The sequence below is a fragment of the Thalassophryne amazonica genome, chromosome 12 (assembly GCF_902500255.1).
Source record: "Thalassophryne amazonica chromosome 12, fThaAma1.1, whole genome shotgun sequence".
NCBI lineage: Eukaryota > Metazoa > Chordata > Actinopteri > Batrachoidiformes > Batrachoididae > Thalassophryne > Thalassophryne amazonica.
This window is the reverse complement of record NC_047114.1, coordinates 30,124,669-30,151,309: the sequence shown is the minus strand read 5'-3', so window position 1 is coordinate 30,151,309 and position 26,641 is coordinate 30,124,669. Positions and strand designations below refer to the sequence as shown.

Genomic DNA, 26,641 nt, shown 5'->3' with positions numbered 1-26,641 from the left:
AACTTTAAAAAGCATTACAAATGGTAAAACCTGAATGAATTAAGTTGTATGAACTTAAGTTTGTAAATTACAAACAACTTAATTCATTCAGGCTTTACCAATTGTAATACTTTTTAAGTTGGTTCTTTTTTCAGTGTAGTAGGACTAGGACTAGTGGACCCTAGGAGTAATGGGAAGTTCCTTCACATCTTGTCCTTGAAACAGCCTGTTTTCTTATTACTGATGTGGACATTCCATTCCAGATTTTTGTGCAGACAGTGGAGTTTTTGCACGGTTGCATGACAATTGTTCCATAACAGAATTAACATACCTATGACATAGAAGCAAATACAACACTGTCTAAAAAAAGTTGTACACAGTTGATGCAATTTTCTTGAACTATATGTGGCCTTTTCATCAACATTAATCGTTTTTTCTTACAGTAGCACTGCTTCCATGCTATTCAATGTGAATGAGGAGCTGTTGTAATGCAACACGAATCATTTACTTGTGTGAATCCTACAAAACAAAAGTGTAATCTCACCAGATCTCCCATCTTCTTTATTTTTCATGTAGTTTACAGAAGCTGTTTGAGTGCACACATCCCACATTAAATAGTCTCACCACATTGTTGCTTATTTTTGCCAAAGCAATATAACTTCAATTTACAATTTATTACTATATATTACAATTTTCAGGTGCACAACCACATCTCCTCCTCAAACCAAACTTACATAAATAAAGACTGTACAGCTTTTGGATAGGAGCAGTGGTTAGCACTGTTACCTCACAGCAAGAAGGTCACGGGATCGATTCCCACCTATGGCCTTTCTGTATGGAGTTTGCATGCGGAAACTTTAAAAATTGTCTGTAGGTGTGCGTGCGGGTGTGAATGTGTTTGTCTATATGTGGCCCCGTGACAGACTGGCATCCTGTCCAGGCTGTACTCTACCTCATGCCTATGACTGCTGGGGTAGGCTCCAGCCCCCATGACCCTTAACTGGAGTAAGCGGTTGAAGATGAGTGAGTGTGAGGTTTTGGATAACTGTGTGTACATTAAAGGGATCATACTACACACCAAAGTGATGCATCCTAAAAATAATAAGACTAACATATAAAATAGTTTTCCTTTCTTGCTGTTACGTTACATAATTAAAAGCAATAATGAAGACCTAGTCAATATATTAAGACAGGAATGCAATGATAATGTGACTGATGACGCCTCTGATTTTAATCTCATAGTTAAAACTTTTTTTTTCTTCTCGTATTCTTAAAGTATTTCGACTTAAATTGAAATTGCACACATTTTATTTTTCCAGCTATGACACACTCACTTCCTTCCAGGCTCCGAATGTGGAAGTTCCTGTGTGCCATGAATGCAACATCAGATAGCTCGTAGGCGTGGTCTACAGGCAGACGCCGTTTCGCCGTCGTCCAATCAGAAACGCTGTGACTCCAGAACAACGGTTCTGTGGCTCCATGTTGGATCTGTTTCTTTAGATCTTTGCGCGTATTGTCCGGTTCCCGGCTTCGTGGATTCCCGGTTCACCCATTCACGGCTCCTCGGCTCCGCTCCCCGGCTTCACATGCTGCCGACACACCGCGCTGTCGCGACCAAATGTTGAGGTCTGGCTTTTACACACCGCCGCCTGTGAAATTAGGTTAGAGGCGCACCTGACCCACGGAGCGGACGGTGGCATGTCAGCCCAGGAAGAAGTAACTGATTTGAGATAACGCCGCACAGGCAGTAAGTGGATTTTTACTTACTAAAAAAAAAAAAAAAAAAATCTGCATTTAATAAATTATTTGAAATATGCCAATAACTATTAATTGAGTGTTTATTTGGTGTTCCCGCGCGGCTGAGGTGATGTTTATGGTTCCGCCTCTTATGTTCTGTTATGTTGGAACAGAAACAGACTTATTCTCCTTTGGCTGAAGTAATGAGGAAAAAAATGCTGATAGGTTTCTGTGGAATTTTTTTCTTATATAATTAACTTCATAGAAAGTGACGGTGGCGGACAGAGAACGTTTCTGCAGGGTGGGCTGTGCAACATTCAGAGACCTGCACAAACTACACGTACAGACCTTCGCCCAGTTCCGGATCACCTTTTTTAAAGTCCCGCTATACGGAGCCATAATGCAACTGAATGTCCTTTATTGTGTATTGTTGTATTGGGTATTTGGATGTTATTTAGCTGAAAAAGTCTGGGTGGAGTAGCGCTTCTACTTAAAGTGTGAAGCCACATTATGTGTGGTGCAAACATTTGCCAGAAACGGAGCACTTTTGCCAGTTCCGGATCACAACACTCTGTGTCACTTTGGGTTCATTCCTGGCATCTGGCTGGAGCCCTTCTAATGCAGAATGATACACACTGTGCCAGAGAATGTGTTTTGAACACAAAATGATAGAAATAATACTTATTAAATGAGAATTTACTTCATTTCGAAAAGCGACGTTATACGTTTTTACGAGCAAAAAATGAAGTGTGGATGTGAGATTTCTCCAGAATTAAAAAGTAAAAGCCCCCACATTCATGTCCATTCGTGATGTCGAGATGACCCCCAAAATCCACATGACTCACAACTACAGACACGAGGCTGCTGCTTCAGTGATCCGCAACTGGCAAATTTTCGCGTCGGAGATAAATGCACGCAGCAATTAAACAGCAAGACATAACACACTGACATTTTCTACCCAAGTAAGTAAGTATTTTCCTACTCTAGAACCAAAAACACCGAACGGCTAACTCACCTTTGCTACGTTTTAGATATCGTTACTTTAAAACTTGCAGGAATGAGTGAGTCAGAAAAAGCGCGCACACCGCAGACACCGGGATGTTTTGATTACTCTGCTGGTCACAAGGACGGCTGGATCTGGTCGAGCTTGTGGTCGTTTGTAGACAAAACATCAGTCTTTCCATTGGTACCAAGTATTAGCTTATTTGTGCTGATTATGAGAAACGGCGGCACAAAAACTACAGCGGTGATCCGGAACTGGCAATGATCCGGAACTGGGCAAGTGACTGTACTATAATCTTAATAAAAAATGTTGTTGCCATTTTATAACACAGTCGTAACCATTATTTCCAGAGTGTTGTATGTCAAATGCTGTGCTTAAGTGATCGGGCATCAGACTTTTGAGCCAGGGGCCCTGGGATCGAATCCCAATCGTGTTAAATGTGTTTCAATTTCAATTTATTTTCATTTATACGAGGTCTGTTAGAAAAGTATCCGACCTTTTTATTTGTTTCAAAAACCTGATGGATTTGAATCACGTGTGCTTGCATGAGCCAACCTTGAACCTTCGTGCGCATGCATGATTTTTTTCATGCCTGTCAGTTGCGTCATTTGCTTGTAAGCAGTCTTTGTGTGAGGATGGGTGGAGTCTCTCGTCGTTTTTTCTTTGCAAGGAAATGGCGGAACGACTGGAGCAGCGCAGCTGCATCAAATTTTGCCACAAACTGGTCAATAGTCAGGTGGAAACCATTCGGATTATTCAGACGGCTTTCGGTGACGATCCTCTGGGCATCACACAGATTAAGGAGTGGTACAACCGGTTTACACACGGCCGCACAACGGTGGAGAGCAAGCCGCGCTCCGATCGGCATCAACATGCTGAAACAACCGGATCATTTCCAAAGTGAACGCTGTGGTGATGTGGGACCGTCGTGTCATTATCCGAGAAATTGCGGAAGAGGTGGACATCAGCACTTTTTCGGCACATTCCACTGTGAAAGAAAATTTTGCCGTGAAAAGAGTTGCAGCGAAATTCATCGGCACAAAGCTGATGGCGCAGCAAAAGCAGCTCCGTGTTGAAGTCTCAGGACATGCTGTAACATTTCCAGCTCATCAACTATTCGGAAGATTCAGACGGCTTTCGGTGGCTTTTCAGTCGTGTGACTATCTGAGAAATTGTGGACAAGCTGGACATGTCACAACATGTCCTGTGAGGCTTCATCATGGAGGCGCTGTTGCTGCGCCATCAGCTTCGTGCCGATGAATTTCGCTGCAACTCTTTGACGTGCTCATGCAAGCACATGTGATTCAAATCCATCAGGATTTTGAAAAAATAAAAAGGTCGGATACTTTTCTAACAGACCTCGTATAGCGCCAAATCACAACAGAATTGCCTCAAGGTGCTTCACACAGGTAAGGTCTAACCTTACCAACCCCCAGAGCAACAGTGGTAAGGAAAAACTCCCTCTCAGGAAGAAACCTCAAGCAGACCAGACTCAAAGGGGTGACCCTCTGCCTGGGCCATGCTACAAACATAAATTACAGAACAATTCACAGAACAGTTCATGGACGAATATACAAGAAATGCTGTTGGTGCACAGGACAGGAGGGTCGCCAACACAAACACAACTCCCATCTCTGGATGGAGCTGCACCTTAAACAGAGAGAAAAAAACAGAATCAGGCATCAGAAAGACAAAAAATACTGTATAATTTGCCAGCATTAATCAACAAGAAAAACAGAAGAAATACTAAGGTGATCGCCGGCCACTAGCCCTTAACTTCAGTAAAAGACCCAGAATTTAGGTAAAGTTGAGGCCGCAGCATGCTCCAATTACTAATAAAATGAATTATATATTTAGCATTCTCATGCTCAAAGCACTTTAGAGTGATGCCTTACATTCACTCACACACTGATGTGCTGCCATGCAATGCACTCAACTACACACCATGAGCAACTTGGGGATTAAAGATCTTGCTCAAGGCCTCTTATTGATTTTCCAGCCTGATATGGATTTGAACTGAGGATCCTCTGGTCACAAGCCAACTGCTTTAACCACATTACCATCACCTACTCAAAGGTGCATGCTGTCATAATCGAATATCCTGTGTTGACCAATCAAGTGCTACGTATGAATAGAACTCTTTATTATTAATGCTGCTATGTGCAGGTAGCCACTGCCTTTTATTAAACATATATTTTACTTGGCTTATCAATTCTAGAGGTCGACCGATAGGGATTTTTCGAGGCCGATAACGATATTTGGATGAAAAATACCAATAATCGATAAATCGGCTGATTTGCAGATAGCTGATAAATCAGCCAATATTATTATTGTGTTTTTTTTAAATGAATAAAATATTCTTTTTTTGGACCCTTAACAAAACAGGTATGAGCTAAAAACTGAAGCTTTGTCCTCATATTGATTACCTTTATAACAGGGAAGAATTTTCAAGTTCAAAAAATGCAAAAATGCAATTGGAGCAGTTAGGGGGCTATTCAAACGGGCCAACTAGTAAGATATCACTCCTGAAAATGATGTTTGCCATATCACATGAGGTAAATCTGCCCTACGATTGGATTTTGGAAGACCATGTGATGGAGAACCAATGCCGATTGGACACTCACATTGCGCACGTCATCACACATCTTCTATTAGGAGTACCAAGATGGCCAACGGTGGATCGAAAGTCCGTAGAGTTAACTTTTCAGCCCAAAAAAAGTATGTTTCTATCTCATATCATTAAAAAGCTATTTACAATTTAGTAAAGCTTGTTCCCAGCCGTCGTGTACGACAGCATTGGCCCCAGACGGTTATTGGTGAACGGCAGTAATTCCCAGAACCCTTCCGGACCACCAGTGAATCTGAATGTTTCAACCTCTTAGCAGTAAACGAAAGTTTTTCATGCTAAAAATAAGGTCTACACAACGTGGGCTTAATAAAAAGCGTGACCGACGCATTGAAGCACATTTGACACATTACTACATAAACTGAGTTAATCAAACTGAGTTGAACTGAAACAGGAGAAATGTGGGGTGAATGTAATCGCAAAGTTATTACAAACAACATCCTTATAAACCTACCTGTATGCTTTTGTCAGCCGATCAGTGCAGCGTGACGGTGAACTACGGGGGCCGGTGATGAACACATTTAAGCAGGGGTGTAAGCAGCTCTCAGTTAAATGGAGTCAGAGCTCCATCTACTGGACAAACAGTGCAAGGACATTTTACATTGCCTACACAAACATTATTTCAGTAACTGTTCTGTTTATGAGAAATTATCGGCGTTCTGTCTGCAAAATTTCGGCCGATAGTGAATACTTAGAAAAGGGCTTATATCGGCCGGCCGATATATCGGTCGGGCTCTAATCAATTCCACTTAGTGCAACATTGCAGTAGTAACAAGGACACTTCGAGTAATACTGATTAAACAGTGTTTTAGTTGTTAAAATTATGTGAAAAACATCTTTAGAATGCCTTCAAAAGTAGGCCTTTAAGATGGGAGGTGGGGGCTTTCATCCCTTTGCTGCTCTGGTTACACACCTGTACTGACACAGTGAGGAGAAAAAACTTTAGTTACGTGTAAATTGGCACCTGATTGTCTGATAAGAAGGATATATCACACATGCCATCCATCAGAATCAGACGTGGTGTGTATTTGAAGCAGAGATCGCGAAATATGTTTTTAAAACTGGCTTCACTTCAGCACTTGCTGACATTGAGTGATATCAGACACTGGCTGTTATCACTGCGTTGGCACTGGATTTATTAAACAAAGTGAGACTGACATGCTTGATGATCTGTGTAAATAAAATAAACTCTGGTTGTTTGTTGTGCCACACACTGGCCAAAAAAAGCTATTGAACTCCATCATTGCAGAAAATTGCCAGTTAACTTGTAGTTTCAGCAATGGAAAACACAGGTGAGCTCGTCTCTAGACAGTGTGTAAGTAAACCCCCCAATTAAATATAACATTTTTGCACTGCTCTGCATGCATATTGTGAGAGCAAAAAAATGGGAGGGCTTCAAGTAGCAGTAAGTGGGCCCCCAGGCAATGAACTACAGGCACTGCAGTTACTAGCAGGGTGTGGTGCCTTGTTGATTGATAGCGAGAACCCTGGACTCAGTTCCAGACAGGTTTTGCTGCTTATTGAGCAAGCCTTAATAGTGAACCTTGCTATTTGTTAAACGATAATGGCATATAGAATTATTCAACATTATGCATTTAGTACTTTGACAGCATTAAATATATTTCCACATAGCGCTGGGCAATGAAGTCAAGCCAAGTCTAGGAACGTGAGCTGGTGCTGCGCTTTGCCACATCCACGACACCACGGAACCGCCTTGGGTTTTGTATGACAACCACCAGGACAGACAACCAGTCCATTCCCACATCTCGAACATAACCATCTATCTGCTGCAGCCAGGAAATGTGGGCGTCCCCTTGGCCTTCTCCAACTGCTCAACACTCAGGCACCTGTATGCTGGCTCATGCAAAGAGAAATCAGACACATGGCCTGAATGTCAAAGTCTCTTAGTAACTGCTCATTTGCTACAAAGTCTGTCCAGCGGTACCCAGGAATATTCATCACCAGTCCAGTCCAGTTAGCATGCCGGAGTCTTGTTCGTTATCAGAATTAACCAGACCAAACCGCTCCACCAACAAAGCAAATGGCAAAGACATCCAGTTGTCAGTTGCACAGACCGTCTCCATCTGTGCCGCTAATCACAGACCCAGCAGCGCTGTACTGATGATCAGAGCTGTGCTGAAATGTTTATAGATCTCAAAACTAATGGATATTTGTCATTGCTTTTCGTTAGTGTGTTATTTAAAAAATAAAAAGGGGTGGGGGCTGGCATGTGTTCTGTATTTTCATGGTGTTGATGACATTGCACAATCCATATGTGGAACACTACGACATTGGTGTACCGCCTACCCCTATTTCATGGGTTAAAGTTCTCCGTCACCACGACGGATTTCCGTCATTTGGAAAATTTAACCACACATACGCGTGCGCACGTGGTGTCATGCGTGTTTTGGGGTCGAAATATGATAGTCTCACTGTCAAAGCAACATCCCCTTCTGCAGTAATCAAAGCAACAGCAATGTCAGCGTGGACTGCGGAGGAAGGGACTGTGTGAATTTTCACTCCTCTCCGCTCTGTTTACTGCTTGCCATGAGCCACGGTCCTTCTCCTCCCTGTCTTTGTGGGAACATTGGCAGACCTTCCCCAAGTAGAGCGAGGCGTGGCTTTGGTTTGAACCAATGAAGCATTGATCCGACTCACTGTTTTCGATGGTTTCGCTTTATCTTAATTTTCCCCCGCTAAAACCCCAAAGAGCATATGTGTGTAATATTTACCTTTTTTATATTAAACCGACCTGTTACTGTCTTCTAAAACAGTTGATAGATGTATTTTATAACTTAAAAATGGGACCGATGCTAACGCGTTAGCATGTCTATGGCATTTTCAATGTTAAAGTTAGTATTAAGCTGTTCGCATCTCAGCACAGTTTGTGTGCACGTTTTCTGTATAATAAATAATTAATGGCTTAGTGTTTGTTGTCATAAAAGAGTCAAATGTATTACGAATTGTAATCTTTTTTATTTGTATATTAATAATAATACCAACAACAACAAAAGTAATAACTAATATTGCTACAATACAATTTTAGAGAAACAGACAAAAAGAACCGCATAAAACACAACAAAAGGTAAAACCAAGTAACAATGAACATAAATAAATAAATATAGAAAGAAATAACTGTTAACTGTGAACACCTAGTCACTCTTACACCTCCACTTCATCCCTGTTTTATTTAAGTTTAATGACAATTTGTTTCGGTCAAACCACATCTAAGCTGTGTTTTTACACAAGAAAAAAATTAAATGCAGTAAACTGCACATTTGTGTCTTTTTTCATGAAAATAACTTATTAAAGATCACATATTACACTTTAGTCAGGCCTTTAAAATACTTTTGTGGACTCTTTTTGATGAGAATATAACATCATAACTTTATTACAAGCTCAAACGTTGATGTTGCGTGATAAAGGCCTTTTAATAATAACTCACTTCAAGAAATAATGGCAAAACTCACATGTAAGTAAAAAAAAAAAAAAACAAACAACAAAAAAATGATTCATCGATTACTAAAATAATCGTTAGTTGCAACCCTGAGTGAGAGCATTTTACAGATTAAATGTGAATCAGCCAATTTTGAGTTTCTCAGTTTGCATGCATTTTCAAAACTGGTGACAGTGTTACATTGTGCACAGCAGAACAACGTTGTCAGTTGCTTTAGGCCCTAATTTTGTATTTTATTCACTGTACAGCCAGCAACACAGCACCCATTTGGTGCATTCACCGGATTAAAACGCATCAAAATACTACAGAAGACAGAGATTTTTTACTTGACAGTTTGAGGTGAGTTTTCTTTGTTTCAGAGGGCTTCATAACCATTAAAATTCACCAGAATATACAAAATTTGACTTGTTCTTTTAAAAAAAATTTCTGGGGGAGCACCCCCAGACCCTTCCATAATCAATACTGTGTTTTTACTTCACACTTTGAAGTGACTTTTATTTGTTTCAGTGGGCTTCATACTCATTAAAATTCATCAGAATTCTCACCAGATATTTTAGGGAATTGCTGGCATTGATTTTTGCCAGGAAAAGATTTCAGGTGAAAATTTATTGCTTTAACCCATGCCCTATTTCCACATCATGTCACGAACAGCGATGCTAAAGCCCCGGTCACACGTGACTAATGAAGGACACCGAAGCCAAAACGAAACAAGAATTCTGGACTTGCATTGACGTTCGGAGACATCGTTTAACTGTCGTCCAACTTCGTTTCTGTAGCTGACATTTCATCAGAATTTTCAAACTGTTGAAATCCTCAATCCATCTATATTCTGTTTTACTTTATGTCTTATTCCTCATCGTTTGCATAGTTCCCACACCGTCAGCGTTCCGTTTGATTGTGGTCCAGCCTCCCAAGTCCGACGTCTTGCACGAACATTGACGATATCTGAATGGATCAATAACTAAAGATCCGACAAGCTGATTGTAACTCGTCCATGTGTGGGACAAAGAGCAATGTTTTCATACAGAACCAATAACGGCAAGAATGTTTGATCAACTACTTTTATCTATTTACGCATATTGCAGCCGTCTCTGGTTCCAACGTGCGTCTGCGCACACACGTTGTTGTAGTGAACATAAACCTGTTGTCAAGACAACACAGGTGGCTGTGGAGAGCACAGACTTGGCTGCAGAAATGTTCAGTGTTAAGGTCGCTGTTTGCTTCGTTTTTATTTTTTTAGTTTCGGCTTTGTTTCAGTCTGTGATGCGTTCTGCACTCCCAGGCTTTTCTGTGATGGGAGACGTGTCGCCTCATTCGTCCACTTTTTCTCGATGATTTGTGACTTTTTTGCCCTTCGTTCAGATAACGCCATGTGACTGAGCCATAGCATTGATACATGCAATGAGTAGAACCTGACAGCTTATTTCTGTCGTTCTAAATGACAACTCCACCTGTAACTCTCTAACGTCTACACAGCTCCTGCAGTTTAAATGGTAAACACACAAAGATTGGAACCATGTGTTTTAACTAGCCTCCTAACCTGGGAGAACAGCCTTAATTAAGGAAAGAACTCATGAAACCAGGAAGAAAAGAAATATTCCACTTCCCCAGCTACAGGCTACTATTTTCTCTTGTTGTGGAGAGGCATGCAGGAATGCCTTTAAGCTGGTTTGCGTGTGGTCTTTATGCTTCCTTTTTGCTTGCTGTCTGGAGCTCTTAAGTTCTCTTTTCTATAAAAACATCTGGTAATCACAGGCAGCTCCATCAGTCAGGCTTCTACAACCCCTGGCAAAAATTATGGAATCACCGGCCTCGGAGGATGTTCATTCAGTTGTTTAATTTTGTAGAAAAAAAGCAGATCACAGACATGACACAAAACTAAAGTCATTTCAAATGGCAACTTTCTGGCTTTAAGAAACACTATAAGAAATCAGGAAAAAAAAAATTGTGGCAGTCAGTAACGGTTACTTTTTTAGACCAAGCAGAGGGAAAAAAATATGGACTCACTCAATTCTGAGGAATAAATTATGGAATCATGAAAAACAAAAGAACGCTCCAACACATCACTAGTATTTTGTTGCTCCACCTCTGGCTTTTATAACAGCTTGCAGTCTCTGAGGCATGGACTTAATGAGTGACAAACAGTACTCTTCATCAGTCTGGCTCCAACTTTCTCTGATTGCTGTTTCCAGATCAGCTTTGCAGGTTGGAGCCTTGTCATGGACCATTTTCTTCAACTTCCACCAAAGATTTTCAATTGGATTAAGATCCGGACTATTTGCAGGCCATGACATTGACCCTATGTGTCTTTTTGCAAGGAATGTTTTCACAGCTTTTTTCTAAACCTGTGAGGCACATCGAAGTGGACACGGTTCGAAAAATTAAAAAAATCTCCTTTAATAGTGGAATATCCGGATAAAATGCTGAAACCGACTTCTTCTGAAACTTCTGTTCTTTCACGACGTCCTGGATCAATAGAGCCTGAAATGTGGAGGTTTTCAGTTTGAAACAGGCTGACGACGGCGCCTGAGAGCGCTGCGCGACGTCCCGCTCCGTGGGAAGTCCTTAAAGCGACAGTATCACCTCAAAATCTCTCATCAGCTGTTAAAATTTTCACCAAAACCAGCTTAATTTTTCGAACCGTGTCCACTTTCATGTGCCTCACAGGTTTAGAAAAAAGTTTGATCAAACAAAGCGCCAGTCTCTCAGCAACTTCTCAGACAAAGGAATTCCGATGAGGGGCTGGACGACTCCTCCCACAAGGAGTGCTCACAGGCGAATGACGTCACCAGCAGGCGTGGAAAAACTCACGCATGCGCACGAGGGTTCAAGCATGTCTGACATAAAAACATATGAATGAAATCCATATAGTTTTTGAAAAAAATAAAAAGGACCGTTACTTTATTGACAGACCTCGTATACACAGAATGTACAGAAACTTTATTTTCAGTGATTTTAGAACAAACTCCTGAGTTTAAGCACGCTGTGCTGCTCAAATATTTTTTTTTCATACACAAACGCACCGTGCCAGGAACAAATGATCTTTTATTAAAAAGTGGTGAGCGAGTGAACAAATCATTCAGCAGCTTATATCGTTGACGATATAAGCTGCCGATATAAGCTTCATCCTCTTTCTGTCGCGTTCGGCTGGAACATACACGGTTTGGAGCTGCCCATTATTTTTACCGTGACTTCCTTTCATCAGAAACTTCCTCATCTTCTTCAAAAACAATCGGTCACTTAAATCTTCACTATAATCGCGCACTATGCCTTCGCTGTCCGTGTCTGCCGTGTTGGTAAACAGAGCCGCGCTGCGAGACATCTACTCAAATGACGTCACATCCGTCGCAGCGAAAAAGTAGGTCAACTCAGAGGCGGAAAATTCAAATTCTCAGATGGATAACGAAACGTCTAAATCCTTGTTCAGTGTAATTTATGGTAAAAAAAAAAACAAAGACATGTGGAAAAAACCTTTTATTCTTCAAGAATATGTAAAAACGTCATAGTGTGGCAGGGACCCTTTAATGTATTTGCTACTATAATGCAGCCCCAAAAAATATAGACTTGGCAGATAAGTGGTATTCTCCACACAGCACCAGTGTGTCAATCTACAAAGTTTCATTCTATGCCATTTTTCTCATTTTTCCTGACTGTTCAAGTCTGTTATTGAGTTCTGCACGATCGCAGAAATATTTGTGCGCCACCGCTGTCTGAATTCTGTGTGTGTAAATTAGTGGTTCTCGCTACACATCCATTGGTAGAAAGGAGCACAAATGTTTGCCAGTCTGTCGTAGAATAGCCTCACCTGAACTTCAACTTAAAACTGCTTTTTTTTTTTCTTTTTTCCCCTCCGACAAGTAACAGCTTGAGGCGGACACAGACATTTCCAACTCACTGAATGTCTTGTACTGTCATTTTCAACAATCTTATAGAAATACAACCCCGATTCTAGTGAAGTTGGGACGTTGTGTAAAATGTAAATTAAAAACAGAATACATCCATCCATCCATCCATTTTCTACCGCTTTATCGGGAGTCGGGTCGCGGGGGCAGCAGCTCAAGCAAAGCCGCCCAGACCTCCCGATCCACACACACCTCCCCCAGCTCCTCCGGGGGAACCCCAAGGTGTTCCCAAGCCAGCCGAGAGACGTAGTCCCTCCAGCGTGTCCCGGGTCTTCCCCGGGGCCTCCTCCCGAATACAAAAAAACCCAAAATACAATGATTTGCAAATCCTCTTCAACCTATATTCAATTGAATACACAAAAAAGACAAGATGTAATGTTCAAACTGATAAACGTTATTGTTTTTGTGCAAATATTTGCTCATGTTGAAATGGATGCCTTCAACACAGTTTCAAAAAACTGTGACAGTGGTATGTTTACCACCTTGTTACATCACCTTTCCTTCTAACAACACTCAATAAGCGTTTGGGAACTGAGGACACTAATTGTTGAAGCTTTGTAGGTGGAATTCTTTCCCATTCTTGCTTGATGTACGACTTCTGTTGTTCAACAGTCTCCGTTGTATTTTGCGCTTCATAATGCGCCACACATTTTCAATGGGTGACAGGTCCAGACTGCAGGCAGGCCAGTTTAGTACTCTTTTACTACAGCCCCAATTCCAGTGAAGTTGGGACGTTATATAAAATGTGAATAAAAACAGAATACAATGATTTGCAAATCCTCTTCAACTTATATTCAATTGAACACACTACAAAGACAAGATATTTAATGCTCAAACTGATAAGTTTTTTTTGTTTTTGTGCATATATTTGCTCATTTTGAAATGGATGCCTGCAACACATTTCAAAAAAGCTGGGACAGTGGTATCTTTACCACTGTGTTACATCACCTTTCCTTCTAACAACACTCAGTAAGCATTTGGGGACTGAGGACACTAAAGGGCCTTTCACACTGAATACGTCAGGCCAATCCGTTAACGCTTCCCAATCCGTCGGATTCGTTTCCAACGTGTCTCACGCATCCGACGCGTGACGTCAGACGCGTCGCTTCGGAAGCGGCAAGGGGGCGGAGATTGATACGTCACACTCTGGCTGTTTCCACAACTTGAAAAAAAGTTCAGCGATCTCCATCTTGAATTTGGGTCGCCTGAACCACAAAAAAGCTTTAAAAAAACAGCAGTAGAACGATTCTCCCATCACCCTGCTGGGAGAAGCTTTTTTTCAGCTAATTTTCAGAGTGACGCCAACCGAGGGAGGACTGACAACTTGGTGGGATATCGATTGAACCACGACAGCAGGCCGACCCGCACGGAGAAGCCGGCCTTCAGGCATCGTCACTGGGCAGACCGAGGCAGGCAGCCGGGGTGATGGAGCAGACCCACTCAGTCCGAAATCTCCCACTTTTTGGATATATGCGAAGTTTGTTTGCCCAACGGAGTTTAGTTCTGCAGCTTTATCGAGGTGAGAATAATGTTAAAATAAAACGTGACGTTTACTGAACTGCTGTGAAGGTTTAATGATCGGCAAACGTTAGCGTAGCCTTTTAGCACAGTTGATCTGAGTGAACGCTTTAATTTGTAAATGGTTCAGTCTTTTTTATTTTTACCAAATAAAGCTACAGCTTTTTTCAGACACCACAAAAGCTCAACTTTAAATAACTTATTTTTTCGGGCATTTTTTTTTTTCGTGTTTTTTTTTTTTTTTTTTTTTTTTTTTTCCTTTTTATATATAAACTGTTTAGTGTTTTTTTTTTTTTTTTTTTTTTTTTTTTTTTTTTTTTTCCCAATATTTAAAGAAATATTTTTATTTGTCCCAATCAGGAACATTTGCTGTGCAGACAACCAAACTTCCATTGATGAGCTAAACACCACGAAGTCCAGTCGAAAGAAAACATCTCTGCTCTTCAGCAACACCACCAGAGTTCAAAGCTGCAGAAGAGACCTTCATCTGGTCCTGAGAATCCAGCATAACATCACCTGCTTCTAAATAAAAGGCTCTTTCAACAGCAACTATTTTATTATTTTTTAAAAAGCTGTTTCATTTTATATTTTAACAATAAATGAACGGATCATTAAAAATATCCATGAATCAAAGTCAAAAGACATTTGCACAAGTAGAAGCTCTCCACTTATTGCGCTCAAATTCATATTTTAGAAATGACTCTGTCCTGATAACAACATTAAAGGCAATTACATATTTTGGTGAAACTACAAGTTGAAGTGACTATAAAAAAAATTCATCATGAGGTTTATGTCACAGAAATCCTACTTTACAATCACACTGCAGTCATTGTTAAATTATTTCCTGTTGCATTTATAATAAACATTTGTATTTATTTACAGTGTGTGTTTTTCTGGTTGAAATGCGATATAAATAATCTACCGGACTTAAAAAATGTACAAAGTTCCATGTTATTTGTCTAAAAATAAATGTCCAAGAAATTATCTAATCTGAAATAACAGGTGGTTTTAATTTACTGATGAAAGGTTTCTAAAGAACCATTTATTGATTTTATTTAGCTGTTTTAAGTACAAGTGTTATAAACTCTTTTTTTAACAGTAATCAGAAATTCTGAGGTAACAACAAAAAACATTTCCAAGGATGTTTCTTCAGAAAACTGCTCTGTAAATGAGCAGTCCTGTGACACGTTTGTTTTGTACAGATCAGTGGTTTCTGCACCAATCCGTTTTGTAGATATCAGTGGTTTCTTTCTGCCACTAGTCTTCTGTGTTTTGGCTCGACACGTCGTTCCTATTGGACATTGCGAAGGTACGTTAAAGCTCAGTGTCGAAAGCTGGATTGGATTGAACTTTGCGTCAGTCTGCCAACAAGCGGCAATGCGCGCTCCCGTCAGATGCGTCAGTTTAGCTTGGCTTTTGACGCAGCGCATCTGATGCATCCTAAAAGCAACGCGTCTCATTGAAAATAATGCTTTTGTATTTTGTGCTTCATAATGCGCCACACATTATCAATGGGCGACGGGTCTCAACTGCAGGCAGGCCAGTCTAGTACCCACACTGTTTTGCTATGAAGCCATGCTGTTGTAACATGTGCAGAATGTCGCTTGGCATTGTCTTGCTGAAATAAGCAGGGACATCCCTGAAAAAGACGTTGCTTGGATGGCAGCATTGATGGTGCCATCACAGATGTGTAAGTTGCCCATGCCATGGGCACTAACACACCACCATACCATCACAGATGCTGGCTTTTGAACTTTGGTACCAAACTGGATGGCCTTTTTCCTCTTTTGTCCGGAGGACACGACGTCCATGATTTCCAAAAACAATTTGAAATGGGGACTCAGCCTTTTCCACTTTGCGTCTGTCCATTTCAAATGAGCTCGGGTCCAGAGAAGGCGGCGGTGTTTCTGGATGTTGTTGATGTATGGCTTTTGCTTTGCATGGTAGAGTTGTAACTTACACTTGTAGATGTAGCGACAAACTGTGTTTACTGACAATGGTTTTCTGAAGTGTTCCTGAGCCCATGCGGTAAAATCCTTTACACAGTGATGTTGGTTTGTAATGTAGTGCCGCCTGAGGGATCGACAGTCACGGGCATTCAATGTTGGTTTTCAGCCTTGCCGCTTACATGTAGAAAGTTCTCCAGATTCTCTGACTCTTTTGATTATATTATGGACTGTAGATGATGGAATCCCTAAATTCCTTGCAATTGAACATTGAGAAACATTGTTCTTAAACTGTTAGACTATTTTTTCATGCAGTTGTTCACAAAGTGGTGATCCTCGCCCCATCTTTGATTGTGAATGGCTGAGTCTTTGGGGATGCTCTTTTTCTACCCAATCATGACACTCACCTGTTTTCAATTAACCTGTTCACCTGTGGAATGTTCCAAACTGGTGTTCTTTGAGATAAGATAAGATAAAACTTTATTGTCTGTAAAGCATTGTGAGCGTTCATCAACTTTCCCAGTGTTTTTGTGCCTTTGTCCCAGCATTTTTTAAATGTTTTGCAGGTATCCAATTCAAAATGAGCAGATATTTGCACAAAAACAATAGTTTATCAGTTTGAACAATGAGCATTAAATATCTTGGCTTTGTGGTGTATACAATTGAATGTAGGTTGGAAGAGGATTTGAAAATCATTGTATTCTGTTTTTATTTACATTTCACACAACGTCCCAACTTGTCTATGGTATTTTCAATGTTAAAGTTGGCATTAGAGTCAAATGCATTACAAATTGTAATATTCATTTATTTCTATTTTTGTATTGTAGTAATAATAAGATAATAAAAAGTAAAACAGACAATATAAAGTTTATTCAAAAAGGAGTGGGGAATGTGTTACTGTCAACAGTCATGATGATAATACTAATAATACCAGCAATAACAATAATGCTACAATACAATTTTAGAAAAAGACAAAAAGAACCTGATAAAACAAAACAGAAAAGATAAAGCTAACTAACAGTGAACATAAATAGATATAGAAATAATTTAACGGTTTCCTGTGAACACTTAGTGACTCTCACATTCCCACTTCATCCCTGTATCTTGTGAAAACACATTCTTTATATTTGGGGAATAACCCTGTTGTGTCTGATGATTTGCGGGCATTAATGCTGGATTATGGTCACAGATATCTGTTTTACCGGCTCTGCTAACGTGTCGTCGGTACTCAATTTGCAACTGTAAAATTCAGCATTAATGTCCACAAATCATCAGACACAAGGGGGTTATTCCCATTCTAATCCAATTCCATAATTTGCATAGTTTATTTTTCTGTAAGTATTGTAGCAACAGCATCTTCATGCCAAACTGGAAATTCTATGAGCAGACCCACGGATTTCTCCAACTTGTCAACTGCATTGAGTAATTCCATATCAGAATCCGCATCAATACTTTCTTATGATAGATTAAATTCCCCACATAATGAAATACAGAATCTTTTCTTGATTGTATGGATTTGATTAATTTTTTTAAAGTTGTTTTTCTCCTCTTGATATCCCTACTTTCCAGCCCTGAACAATTTCTTTGTTTTTGGTAAAAGGTTTTTTTTTTTTTTTTTTCTTTGTACAAGATCTGTGCTGATTGGAATTTTACTACATCTGTTAATTTTAATATTTATGACTTAAAGAAGAGTGAGTGAGTATGGTGTTGATAGCGATATTATGAATGACCCGTATTGCCCTTTATTGAAGAATAGTTGGTGATTTTATTGAACTCATGTAGTTATTGCCGCAGATCTGTACACAGTAATTGAAATCCCGTAAGACAGTGGAACAGTATGGGATGTGGAGTGATTTGTGATCCAGAACATGTTTTGCTTTGTTTAATGTAAATGCTTCTTGGTAATTTGGTTTGTTTATATTTGATGTGTGGTTTCCAACTGATTTTTCTCATCTATTATTGCTACAAGAAATTTATCTGGGGGCAGCTTTTTTTGTTTGTTTTTGTTTTTCACCAATTCATCCCTGCATTAAGTAAGAGAAACGGTATCGTACTGTGTAGTCTATCTGTCTCGAGACACCCGCCCTCTCTGAAGGAAGATGGAGGCATCTATAGCTGTGATTGGAGAAACTGCACAGTACAACTTTTGTACACTCAAAAATATAAACGCAACACTTTTGGTTTTGCTCCCATTTTGTATGAGATGAACTCAAAGATCTAAAACTTTTTCCACATACACAATATCACCATTTCCCTCAAATATTGTTCACAAACCAGTCTAAATCTGTGATAGTGAGCACTTCTCCTTTGCTGAGATAATCCATCCCACCTCACAGGTGTGCCATATCAAGATGCTGATTAGACACCATGATTAGTGCACAGGTGTGCCTTAGACTGCCCACAATAAAAGGCCACTCTGAAAGGTGCAGTTTTATCACACAGCACAATGCCACAGATGTCGCAAGATTTGAGGGAGCGTGCAATTGGCATGCTGACAGCAGGAATGTCAACCAGAGCTGTTGCTCGTGTATTGAATGTTCATTTCTCTACCATAAGCCGTCTCCAAAGGCGTTTCAGAGAATTTGGCAGTACATCCAACCAGCCTCACAACCGCAGACCACGTGTAACCACACCAGCCCAGGCCCTCCACATCCAGCATGTTCACCTCCAAGATCGTCTGAGACCAGCCACTCGGACAGCTGCTGAAACAATCGGTTTGCATAACCAAAGAAGTTCCGCACAAACTATCAGAAACCGTCTCAGAGAAGCTCATCTGCATGCTCGTCGTCCTCATCGGGGTCTCGACCTGACTCCAGTTCGTCGTCATGACCGACGTGAGTGGGCAAATGCTCACATTCGCTGGCATTTGGCACGTTGGAGAGGTGTTCTCTTCACGGATGAATCCCGGTTCACACTGTCCAGGGCAGATGGCAGACAGCGTGTGTGGCGTCGTGTGGGTGAGCGGTTTTCTGATGTCAATGTTGTGGATCGAGTGGCCCATGGTGGCGGTGGGGTTATGGTATGGGCAGGCGTCTGTTATGGATGAATAACACAGGTGCATTTTATTGATGGCATTTTGAATGCACAGAGATACCGTGACGAGATCCTGAGGCCCATTGTTGTGCCATACATCCAAGAACATCCTCATGTTGCAGCAGGATAATGCACGGCCCCATGTTGCAAGGATCTGTACACAATTCTTGGAAGCTGAAAATGTCCCAGTTCTTGCATGGCTGGCATACTCACCGGACATGTCACCCATTGAGCATGTTTGGGATGCTCTGGACCGGCGTGTACCAGTTCCTGCCAATATCCAGCAACTTCGCACAGCCATTGAAGAGGAGTAGACCAACATTCCACAGGCCACAATTGACAACCTGATCAACTCTGTGCGAAGGAGATGTGTTGCACTGCATGAGGCAAATGGTGGTCACACCAGATACTGACTGGTATCCCCCCCCCCCCCCCCCCCCCCACAATAAAACAAAACTGCACCTTTCAGAGTGGCCTTTTATTGTGGACAGTCTAAGGCACACCTGTGCACTAATCATGGTGTCTAATCAGCATCTTGATATGGCACACCTGTGAGGTGGGATGGATTATCTCAGCAAAGGAGAATTGCTCACTATCACAGATTTAGACTGGTTTGTGAACAATATTTGAGGGAAATGGTGATATTGTGTATGTGGAAAAAGTTTTAGATCTTTGAGTTCATCTCATACAAAATGGGAGCAAAACCAAAAGTGTTGCGTTTATATTTTTGTTGAGTGTATGTTGTGCCTTCAGTTGTACAGCTTTGTGGGGGAGTGCAACACAGATGGATATTGACAAAAGAAAACCTTGAATCTGGGCTCTGGTCTCCCTGATACAGTAGACAACAGTGGATAATCTGACAGTGTTGCAGACAGCATGAACTTTCTGGTGTTGTCATAGCTTTTTCGGACATGCAACACCCTTAACAAATATGATCCTATAATTCAGCAACATCACTCACTTTCCTTCTGCCTTGTATTTTCCATAATAGTATTTAAGAAATTGGTTGTATTTCTTACCTCCAGGCCATGTGAGTGGAGCTGAGCGGGAGGAGGGGTGTGGTGTTTTGTTTTTTTCTCCCTCTTCAGGTGAGTGTGGAGCTGCTGCACCGCAAGGCAACAGTTGTGGTTGTGTGGGGCTGTGGTTCAGCGGCATATCTTTTTAGTCCACACTCTGTGTAAACAGACAAATTGTGTTATGCACAGTTTCTCCAACCACAATTACAGAAGCTTATGACTCCTTCACACAACCTCTGGCAAAAATTATGGAATCACTGGCCTCGGAGGACGTTCATTCAGTTGTTTAATTTTGTAGAAAAAAAGCAGATCACAGACATGACACAAAACTAAAGTCATTTCAAATGGCAACTTTCTGGCTTTAAGAAACACTATAAGAAATCAGGAAAAAAAAATTGTGGCAGTCTGTAACGGTTACTTTTTTTAGACCAAGCAGAGGGAAAAAAAATATGGAATCACTCAATTCTGAGGAAAAAATTATGGAATCATGAAAAACAAAAGAACACTCCAACACATCACTAGTATTTTGTTGCACCACCTCTGGCTTTTATAACAGCTTGCAGTCTCTGAGGCATGGACTTAATGAGTGACAAACAGTACTCTTCATCAATCTGGCTCCAACTTTCTCTGATTGCTGTTGCCAGATCAGCTTTGCAGGTTGGAGCCTTGTCATGGACCATTTTCTTCAACTTCCACCAAAGATTTTCAATTTTATTAAGATCCGGACTATTTGCAGGCCATGACATTGACCCTATGTGTCGTTTTGCAAGGAATGTTTTCACAGTTTTTGCTCTATGGCAAGATGCATTATCATCTTGAAAAATGATTTCATCATCCCCAAACATCCTTTCAATTGATGGGATAAGAAAAGTGTCCAAAATATCAACATAAACTTGTGCATTTATTGATGATGTAATGACAGCCATCTCCCCAGTGCCTTTACCTGACTTGCAGCCCCATATCATCAATGACTGTGGAAATGTACATGTTCTCTTCAGGCAGTCATCTTTATAAATCTCATTGGAACGGCACCAAACAAAAGTTCCAGCATCATCACCTTGCCCAATGCAGATTCGAGATTCATCACTGAATATGACTTACATCCAGTCATCCACAGTCCACGATTGCTTTTCCTTAGCCCATTGTAACCTTGTTTTTTCTGTTTAGGTGTTAATGATGGCTTTCGTTTAGCTTTTCTGTATGTAAATCCCATTTCCTTTAGGCGGTTTCTTACAGTTCGGTCACAGACATTGACTCCATTTTCCTCCCATTCGTTCCTCATTTGTTTTGTTGTAAATTTTCGATTTTTGAGACATATTGCTTTAAGTTTTCTGTCTTGACGCTTTGATGTCTTCCTTGGTCTACCAGTATGTTTGCCTTTAACAACCTTCCCATGTTGTTTGTATTTGGTCCAGAGTTTAGACACAGCTGACTGTGAACAACCAACATCTTTTGCAACATTGCGTGATGATTTACTCTCTTTTAAGAGTTTGATAATCCTCTCCTTTGTTTCAATTGACATCTCTCGTGTTGGAGCCATGATTCATGTCAGTCCACTTGGTGCAACAGCTCTCCAAGGTGTGATCACTCCTTTTTAGATGCAGACTAACAAGCAGATCTGATTTGATGCAGGTGTTAGTTTTGGGGATGAAAATTTACAGGGTGATTCCATAATTTATTCCTCAGAATTGAGTGAGTCCATATTTTTTTCCCTCTGCTTGGTCTAAAAAAGTAACCGTTACTGACTGCCACAATTATTTTTCCTGATTTCTTATAGTGTTTCTTAAAGCCAGAAAGTTGCCATTTGAAATTACTTTAGTTTTGTGTCATGTTTGTGATCTGCTTTTTTTCTACAAAATTAAACAACTGAATGAACATCCTCCGAGGCCGGTGATTCCATAATTATTGCCAGGGGTTGTAGTTGTCTGAATGTCTTGGTGGCTTCCAGTCTCCCTCCAGCATGGTTACTCAATTTTTGAGAACTGCCTACCTGACACTGTTTGTATTTCTTAATGATGAACATCAGTGAAATCCAAGAAATATTCGCCGACTTAGAAATGTTCATGTATCCGTCCCCTGACTGTCTCAAAAAACTGGCTGATAAAATAATGATTTAATCGCAATGTTTAGAATAAATGGCCCCGTCCCAACTTTTTTTGGAATGTGTTGCAGGCCTGAAATGCATGAATGAATACATATGAATAAAACCACACAAAACGGGTTCATGCTGTCTGCAATGCAGTAACTCTAGTCAAAGTAAATGTAACAATCACTGCGGGGCTGTGTTTTTTTTGGGGGGGGGGGGGGATTGGGAATGGAACTACAGAGGGTAGATTAATAGTATTTTGGAGAATCTGCATTGAACTGGACAGTTGATCTAATTTCTCCCTCTATATTTGTGCTGTAAACAAATCATCATGCTGAATGTTTTTGACTTTATCATTTTATGGATGTCAGCAGTACTAAATGATTAGTCATAAAATCCCTGATGTTTGGACTTTGGCAACAAGATTGCAATAGGTGTGTGTGTGTGTGTTTAACTCTTAAACCTGAGTGAGCTCAACTCCTATAATTTGTGTAAATTTAATTGCTTGAATTGTTTTGACCTTGTGTTGAATTGTTTTTAACATTTGAACAAACTCGGATTGTACTGTGTGTGTGCAAAATCGTGATCTGTACTTTGACTGTGTGTCATTTATTTGTTGCAGTAATGTTCACACTCACTGAAGTTGCATCTTTGAACGACGTCCAACCGACATACCGCATCCTGAAGCCATGGTGGGATGTCTTCATGGATTATCTGGGACTGGTCATGCTCATGCTCTCTATATTTGCCATGACTATGCAAATCACCAAGGATCAAGTGGCCTGCCTTCCTGTTCTAGAAGAAGCAGAGGCCCCTTTGGGATCTAACCTTAACTTATTTCCCACAGAGAGTTCGCAGGAAGCTGTTACCAAGGCATCGGTGATTACAACAGGCCCACAAGTCACTAAAGACTTGCCAGACAAAGCTGTGCATGAGATCTACATCACACACCAAAACCCGACTGTGGAGTCCCAGAAATGCCTCAACCAGCCTCATCCGACAGGAGTCAGGACCAACCTGGACTATCAACAATATATTTTTATCAACCAATTATGTTACCATGTGGCTTTGCCCTGGTACTCAAAATACTTTCCATACCTTGCTCTCATCCACACCATTGTACTCATGGTCAGTAGCAACTTCTGGTTCAAATACCCCAAAACCAGTTCAAAGATTGAACATTTTGTTTCAATTCTGGGTCGATGTTTTGAGTCTCCATGGACTACGAAGGCCTTATCTGAAACGGCCTGTGAGGACTCCGAGGAGAATAAACACAGGTTGACTGGAACATCTTCGGTACCCAAGGAGGTATCGTTACAGGAAGGCTCGGCGGACAGTTCGTCCACACCAATGCTTGGAGTAAAGTTCTCTGCTGATATGCCCATTGCAGAGGTCCCAAGTAGTATGACAATCCTGGACAAAAAGGATGGGGAACAGGCCAAAGCACTGTTTGAGAAAGTGCGTAAATTCAGAGTTCATGTAGAAGACAGTGATTTCATTTATAAGCTTTATGTAGCTCAAACCATTGTCAAAACTGTCAAGTTCATTTTGATATTGTCCTACACTTCAACATTTCTGGCTGAAATTCATTTTAAGCACATTTGTGAGCCTGATGTTAAACACCTGACAGGGTATAGGCAGTTCTTCTGTACGCACAACATGGCTTTCATGCTGAGGAAGCTACTGATTAGCTATGTGGCTTTGATAGTGATCTATGGAATGGCATGTTTGTACTCACTTTTCTGGGTTTTTCGGCGTCCTCTGAAGGAGTACTCATTTGAGAAGGTTAGGGAAGAGAGCAGCTTCAGTGACATTCCTGATGTCAAAAATGACTTTGCATTCCTTTTGCACATGGTTGACCAATATGACCAGCTCTACTCCAAGCGGTTTGGCGTGTTCTTGTCCGAGGTCAGTGAGAACAAGCTGAGGGAGATCAGTCTCAATCACGAGTGGACCTTTGAAAAATTACGGCAGCTTGTGAGCCGTAATGCACAAGACCAGCAGGAACTTCAACTCTTCATGCTCTCTGGTCTACCAAATGCTGTATTTGACCTCACTGATTTGGAAGTGCTAAAACTGGAGTTGATTCCCGATGCAAGGTTTTCAGCGAAGGTCTCCCAAATGACCAGCCTGCAGGAGCTGCATCTCTGCCACTGTCCAGCCAAAGTGGAGCAGACAGCATTTGCGTTCCTCAGAGACCATCTTCGCTGCCTTCATGTCAAGTTTACTGATGTAGCGGAGATCCCAACTTGGGTTTATCTACTGAGGAGTTTGAGGGAACTTAACCTAATTGGGAACTTGAGCTCTGAAAATAACAAAATGATTGGTCTTGAATCAATGCGAGATTTGAGGCATTTAAAGATATTATGCCTAAAAAGCAACCTTACAAAAATGCCTACAAACATAACTGAGCTGTCACCGCATTTATTTAAGTTAGTGGTGCACAATGATGGTACAAAACTGCTGGTGTTAAATAGTCTGAAAAAAATGACAAATCTAGCTGAATTGGAGTTGCACAGTTGTGAACTGGAGAGGATCCCCCACGCTATTTTCAGTTTGACCAACTTACAAGAACTTGATCTGAAATCGAACAACATCAAAACCATAGAGGAGGTCATCAGCTTCCAGCACCTCAAGAGGCTAACATGCCTCAAACTGTGGCACAACAAAATCATCACCATTCCGTCCTCCATCGGACAGGTCAGGTCTCTGGAGGCTCTATACTTTTCTCACAACACACTGGAAATTCTGCCTCCCGCCTTGTTCACGCTTCCGAAACTGCGGCACTTGGATGTGAGCCACAATTCCATTACAGTGCTCCCACCGGATGTGGGCCTCCTCCACAACCTTCAGCACTTAGCTATCAATTCAAACAAGCTCGAGGTGCTGCCGAAGCACCTGTTCAGGTGCACCAAACTCAAGGTGCTTTGTTTGGGGAACAATGGCCTTACAGTGCTGTCGGACAGCGTGGGCCAACTGGTGCAGCTCACTCAGCTCGAGCTTAAAGGGAACTGTCTAGACAGACTGCCTGCGCAACTCAGCAACTGCCGCCTGCTGCGCAAGAACTGTTTGGTTGTTGAGGACCATCTCTTTGACACACTTCCTGTGGAATATAAAGAGTGTATCAACAGAGAGTCCTTCATCAGTGGCTTATAATGCAAATACCAAGGTGACGGCTCTTTTTTGATAAACCTGTGTAATGATGTGGTATTGGAGACCTTTGTTTTTCTGCTCAGTGTTTCCCACAGCTTTGAAATAGACTTGTGGTAGCAGACTGGTTTGTCACGTCATTTGACAAACATCAAATACGTGTGTCCTTTAACAACATTATGTTGTATTAAATCTGCTTATGGCTGCTTCCGTTAGATGTCGCCATAGCAAATTGTTCATCACCATCTCACCCTGTCCTCTGCATCTTCATCTGTCACACCAGCATGTCCTCTCTCACCACATCCATCAACCTCCTCTTTGGTCTTGCTCTTCTCTTGCCTGGTGGTTTCATCTTCAGCATGATTCTCTCTATATACCCTGCACCCCTCCTCTACATGTCCAAACTATAGTCACCTATCTGACTTTGTCTTCTAACCATTTTACCTGCCTTCTCCCAGTATGATTCTTAATCCTGTCCATCCTCACCACTCCCAGGAAAAATTTCAGCATTTTTAGTGCCTCCTTCTGTCTTTTTGTCAGCCATACAACATATATTTTAGATAGTTTCACTTTTCCAGATACCCCTCCCATCCTTAATCTTCCATGTGGGAAGAAGATAAAACTTAAAAAAAAAATAACTTTAATTTAAAAAGTAATAATTTAAACACTCTTTAGTGTGTGCAAAGATGGCACTGTTTGCCAGAACACTTAATCTTTCTTGGCTTAAAACAAAGCACTCAAGCACATGTGGATTTGGGAACCCGTCTTGTGCTGGTCCATTTACGTGCAGACAGATGCAACTTTTCAGCTTACTTTTGACCTCAAAAAAAATCTTCTGGTCGTTAACGACACTGAAATTCAAATATAAACTATATTTATAGTTTAAAGTAAGATTAAAATTATCTTACACTGTTCAAGGCAGTTTACAAGGCAGTTTACTAGCCCTGCTGCATTTAGAAGGCAGAGGTTGGGGTGTTTATTTGCCCATCATGACCACTAGCCAGGAGTTTGTATCCTGTCCTTTAGACTTTAGCCAAATCAGGATGAAAGAGCAAATGGTGTCAGGGGTAGTGAAATGCACTGGTCTAAGGACATGGACCAGTAACTTTTGACCTAGCTGATATTTTCCCTTGCTAGACTGATGTCTAGTTAAAAAATCTTGTCAGTATCGTGATTAAAAGTGTTTGA

The 26,641-nt window shown here is 40.9% G+C and overlaps 1 protein-coding gene across 1 annotated transcript; it reads left to right on the top strand.

Moving 5' to 3' along the window:
* Positions 1-1,270: 1,270 nt before the first annotated feature.
* lrrc8da (leucine rich repeat containing 8 VRAC subunit Da) lies at positions 1,271-26,178 on the top strand. The gene is made up of 2 exons (XM_034183227.1): positions 1,271-1,726; positions 22,926-26,178. The coding sequence occupies exon 2, from the start codon at positions 22,928-22,930 to the stop codon at positions 25,457-25,459; it is 2,532 nt and encodes an 843-aa protein (XP_034039118.1). The 5' UTR covers positions 1,271-1,726; positions 22,926-22,927; the 3' UTR covers positions 25,460-26,178.
* The last annotated feature ends 463 nt before the right edge of the window (positions 26,179-26,641 follow it).